A 5,059-nucleotide genomic window follows, 5' to 3' on the forward strand; every position below is an offset into this window, starting at 1 on the left:
TTGGCTAACTTGAAACTTGCTATTCGGGCTTGTGAAACAAATTTGATTTTGTGTAACCAAAAGGTATAAATTAAAAAATTGGAACATCAAAGCCTAAGAATAACTAAACTGTAGCTTTTACTCAATATATTTATATATTTAAGTATGTTACTTTATATATTCAAGTTTGTTACTTTATAAATTAGTCTGCTAAATTATAAATGTATGCCTGTTGCTGTATATATATAAGTCTCTTACAGAAGGCTAGAAAAGATGTGTTCTAAAAATTGCTTATCGAAACCAAGCTGGTTAGCTTACTGCGGCTAACAGCGATTCACTACAGCAGGAACAACAGAAACAAGAAATTTATAGGAAGTAAGATGAAATTGAACATAATTTGTTGGAACGTCAGAACTCTTCTTCATCTGGAAAAAAATGTACGTCCAGAGCGACGAAGAGCACTGGTTATGAATGAGCTACAAGAATTAAACATCGATATAGCAGCTTTGTCTGAAACACGTCTATCAGGCGAGGACAAATTACTTAAGTGACGTCGTGTACACACTTTTCTGGAAAGGTAAACCAGAGGGCATGAAGCGGGATGGTGGCGTTGGCTTTGCGATCAGATCCACTCTCGTTGAGAAGATTGAACAGCTAACTCGAATCACAGATGGTCTCATGAAGCTCAGAGTCCCTCTGTCATGTGATCAATTCTTGTCTATTCTGTCGGTGTATGCACAAACTATGAAATCCACAGAAGAAAGCATCATGTCTTTTTGGGATACTCTTCGAATTACCATTGCAGCTGTACCAAGTGTGGAGGATCTGATTATCCTCGGTAAGTTCAATGCGCATGGTGGTCGAGAACATACATATTATGCACTCGCCCGTTATAGCATCGGCAAAGTTAACGGTAATGGTTTACTTCTCCTGCAGCTTTGTTCAGAATGTAATCTTGTGTCTAATACATTGTTCCGTCAAAAGCGCAAGCTTAAAGTCACATTGACCCCCCGTCAAAGTATGGGCATATGATCAACTTTATACTCACACGTAAAAGTGACATGAAAGACATGTGAAATGTGCACGTCTTGCGTAGTAGTGAATGTGACGCTGATCACAAGTTGGTACGTGAAAAATTTAAGCTCTGCATTTGTAGAAAGATTCGAATGGCAGGGGTTAGGGATCTAAAACGTGTTGATGTCTCAAAACTAAGAGAACCTGCAATTTGCATGGCTTTGGAGGAAAAACTAAGCACAGTTGAGTTTGATGACACCTGGAAAACTTTAAAGATCAAGTATATACTTCTGGAGTGGAGATACTAGGCCTGAAGAAGTCTGTACATAAAGACTGTTTTGATGACAATGATGAAGAGATAAAGGATCTCTTGGAGGAAAAAATCCTCCATGGAACACTTTTGAATAACAATCTCAAAAACAGAAAATTTGTTTAAATAAAATAAAGGAACATAAGGCGGTTCTACAAAGAGATCTCAGGAGAATGAAGAATATGATATAACTGCAGAGGTTCAATCTGCTTACGATCGGAAAGACATCGAATACCTATATAGTCGGTATACCTAAAGTAGGTTTTTGGCCGAAACCCTGCTCTTTTTGTACCTTTACTGTCGGAAGATAGGTCAACTCTCATCAATATCCAAATAAAATCAGAAAGCGATGAATGGAGCAATCTGCTGATTTATTTTTGAACCCATCATTGGCGGCCTGCCTCAGTTGTACATTCTTCATCACATGGATACGTTACCCTCACTCAATGAAGTTGCGTCTGCTATGAAGAAGATAAAAGCTGAGGAGACACAAGTCTGCTTTTCCGTGTAGCTGCTTCAACATGGAGGGATGAATGTAGCCAACGTATTACATACACTGATCCAAAAGTCTTGGCTGAGTTCACCAGTACCACAGGATTGGATAAATTGCCTATTAGTCTCTCTCTCTCTCTCTCTCTCTCTCTCTCTCTCTCTCTCTCTCTCTCTCTCTCTCTATGTGTGTGTCTCTCTCTCTATGTGTGTGTCTCTCTCTATGTGTCTCTCTGTCTCTGGCTCTTTCTCTGGCTCTGTGTCTCTCTCACTCTCACTCTTTCTCTCTCTCTCTCTCTTTAAGGGGAAAGGAACAAAATCTGACTGCGATCACCACTGTGGGATAATGATTCTTGATTCGGCATGAAAGGTGCTGGCAAGAGTCTTGTAAGATAAACTCATTGAAAATATATGTCCGTTAATCATTCCTGAGGCGCAATGCGATTTCACTGAAGATACGGGAACTGTGGATATGATATGTACAGCTTGGCAATTGTAGGAAAAATGTATTAAAAACAGATGCCACTTTATCAAGTATTCGTGGACCTCACAAAGGTGTTCGATACCGTAAACAGACAGACCTTGTAGGTAATTCTTGGGAAAATTGGATGTCCTCCACTTTTGTTGACATGTTTACAGAACTCTACAGAAATATGAAGGCTCGTACGGCAATTGTCTGGGGAGTTTGCCGTTGACAACAATGTGAAAAAGGAAGATATTCCGGCTCCAACTCTATTCTCAATTTACTTCGCAGTGCTTCTTGCATACGCATTTAAGGATTGCGATGAAGGTGTCTTTCTCCGCTTTAGGACTACTGGCAAAGTATTTAATCTAAGAAGATTTAATGCAAAGTCACAAAACATTTGGAGGTATAGTTAGGGAACTACTCTATGCTAATGATGCTGATTTTGTCTCGTTCAGAGTGCGATATGCAAAATATAGTGAATTGTTTTTTCAGCAACATGTGACGCGTTTGGCTTAATTATCAGCATTAAGAAAACGAGAGTGATGTGCAGCCCTGCACCTGGCACTCCATACATTGAACTAAATATCTATATGAGGGGAAGTAGGCAGTACAGTCTCCAGAGATGACTCTCTGGGTGCGAAGAAAGCCAGCACGGCATTTTGAACCCTAAAAAGCGGTTGTGGTGTGGTCGTGGCACCTCTGTCAAAACCAAGACCAGTGTTTACTCGACCTGTATACTTTCTGGTTTAGTTTACTCATCTGAATTTTGGATAACACAATGTCAGCGATAGATCCCATCAAAAATGCCTCAGGCGGATTCAAAATGTGAAATGGCAGTCACTGACACCTAACACGGATATATTGGGGAAGCTGAGTGTTTGAGCACCGAGGCAATATTTATGAGAAACCGGTTGCGCTGGGTAGGTCATGTTGTTTGAATATAGGATGTAAGGCTGCCTAAACAGTTATTTTACGGCGAACATCGACTAAAGAAGCGCTTCAAGGATTGCATAAAAGACGATGTTAAAGCTTTTAAGATTCCTGTTAAGAACTGGAAGATCTTGTCAAAATGCTAGTCCGAATGGGGGAGGCTAGTTAGAGGTGGATCTAAAGTTTTTGCAAGGAAATGGGTCAAACTTGTTTATTTGATTTGAGACCAAAACAATGAATGTTAAGAGGTCAAAATTCGGGTCAACTTAAAAAAATTGACCTCTGCGGTCTCTACCAAATTACTGGTCTAAACATTTGAAATTTTACATAATGGTATTCAGACATAGGGCAAGATTTTTAATCGGTTTGGGTCGAAAAATTCAACGTCAAGTTGTCAAAGTTCAAAAGATTTGACCGTTGCGATCTCTAGCAAATTACTCAGCAAATTTTGGTCTAAACAATTTAAATTTTTCTTTACGGGCATTCAGATATGTATGCATGTATGTATGTATGTATGTATGTATGTATGTATTTTTAATTTCGTGTATTTAGGCAGCATTTTAAATCGGTCAGACATTGTTCAAAACTATAGAAAACTTCTAATTAGGGATACTTTTTTAATTTTAATAAGACTATAAATAAAAAATGAAACATATAAGGATGTATACATAAGACTATAAATAAAAACTATAACATATAAGAATGTATATATAATATATAAGGATGTATGCATAACACTATAAATAAAAGCTGAAACGTATAAGAATGTATGCATAACACTATAGATAAAAACAATGACCTATAAAGATGCATACCTAACACTATGGATAAAAACGATAACATATAAAGATGCATACCTAACACTATAGATAAAAACGATAACCTATAAAGAACGATGAACGCATAACACTATAAAGAAATCTATAATATATAAGGATGTACGCATAACACTATAAATAAAAACGGTTACATATCAGGATGTATACATATAAGTTGGTTGGTTGGTTGTTTTTGTTTTACGGCATATCAACCCTTTTCGGGTTATTTAATGCCGAATCCAAAGATTTTGAAGAAAACATTTGTTAATAGAATATATTTGTTGTTTTCACGTCGGTTTCTATTTAACCCATAGTTGGGACCCTAACAGGTACTACCACTCCGGGTCAGAGTGGACCTGGGAGCAATGGTAATTAAAGGGTGGCTCCACACTCCCCAAAGCCCACAAGTTGGGGCGTCACCACTGGATATAGTTTAAGGTCATATCCAGGACCCCCATTGAGGGACTTTTACCCACTGCAGGGGGGCAGTCGGCGTATTCTAATGCCCCACCGACAGGGCCGTATACATATAAGTAAACATTATAACATATAAGGACTAAAAGAAGTATGCATTAATACCACGAACAATTTTTAAAATCCGAACTGTGAGAATATGTTTGCTAGTTTAAATAATGCTATCTTCATATCTGTGTTCTCGGTACAGAACTGCGTGTTTTTATAATTTGTCTTAAGCATCGATTTGTCAAATAATGGTTTAAGACCTTAACCGGCTACACAACTCGCTATTGATTTCCTTTCTAATAAAATACAAGATGGCTGCTTTTCTGTATGCGTTATCGTGTGATTTATCTTTGTTCTTTCAATGTTCGTTTTTTTTCTTCTGTCTACAAATAATTATTGATTTAAAATTAAGTAAAAAATTTGAAATAGTATATCAATTTTTATACACTTTAATTATCGATGTGACAAGCAAATTCACAATACATGAACCATTTCTTATTGTACCAGTAATTTTCCCGATTCGCATACACAAAAAAACAATGAAGATAAGTTAATGAAAAAACATTTTACATGATGTTCTACAAACTTCTG

At 37.3% G+C, this 5,059-nt stretch overlaps 1 protein-coding gene across 1 annotated transcript; it reads left to right on the forward strand.

The window, feature by feature from the left end:
• Positions 1-570: 570 nt before the first annotated feature.
• On the forward strand, positions 571-1,011 carry LOC145252323 (protein CFDP2-like). Its single transcript, XM_080111734.1, has one exon. The coding sequence runs from the start codon at positions 571-573 to the stop codon at positions 1,009-1,011; it is 441 nt and encodes a 146-aa protein (XP_079967860.1).
• Positions 1,012-5,059: the final 4,048 nt, after the last annotated feature.

This window comes from Euprymna scolopes, chromosome 29, assembly GCF_053919585.1.
Source record: "Euprymna scolopes isolate OS-2025 chromosome 29, ASM5391958v1, whole genome shotgun sequence".
NCBI classification, from domain to species: Eukaryota; Metazoa; Mollusca; class Cephalopoda; order Sepiida; family Sepiolidae; genus Euprymna; species Euprymna scolopes.

Excerpts from the sequence above, each read along its gene's own strand:
- LOC145252323 (XM_080111734.1), top strand. The coding sequence starts at position 571 with ATGAAGCGGGATGGTGGCGTTGGCTTTGCGATCAGATCCACTCTCGTT.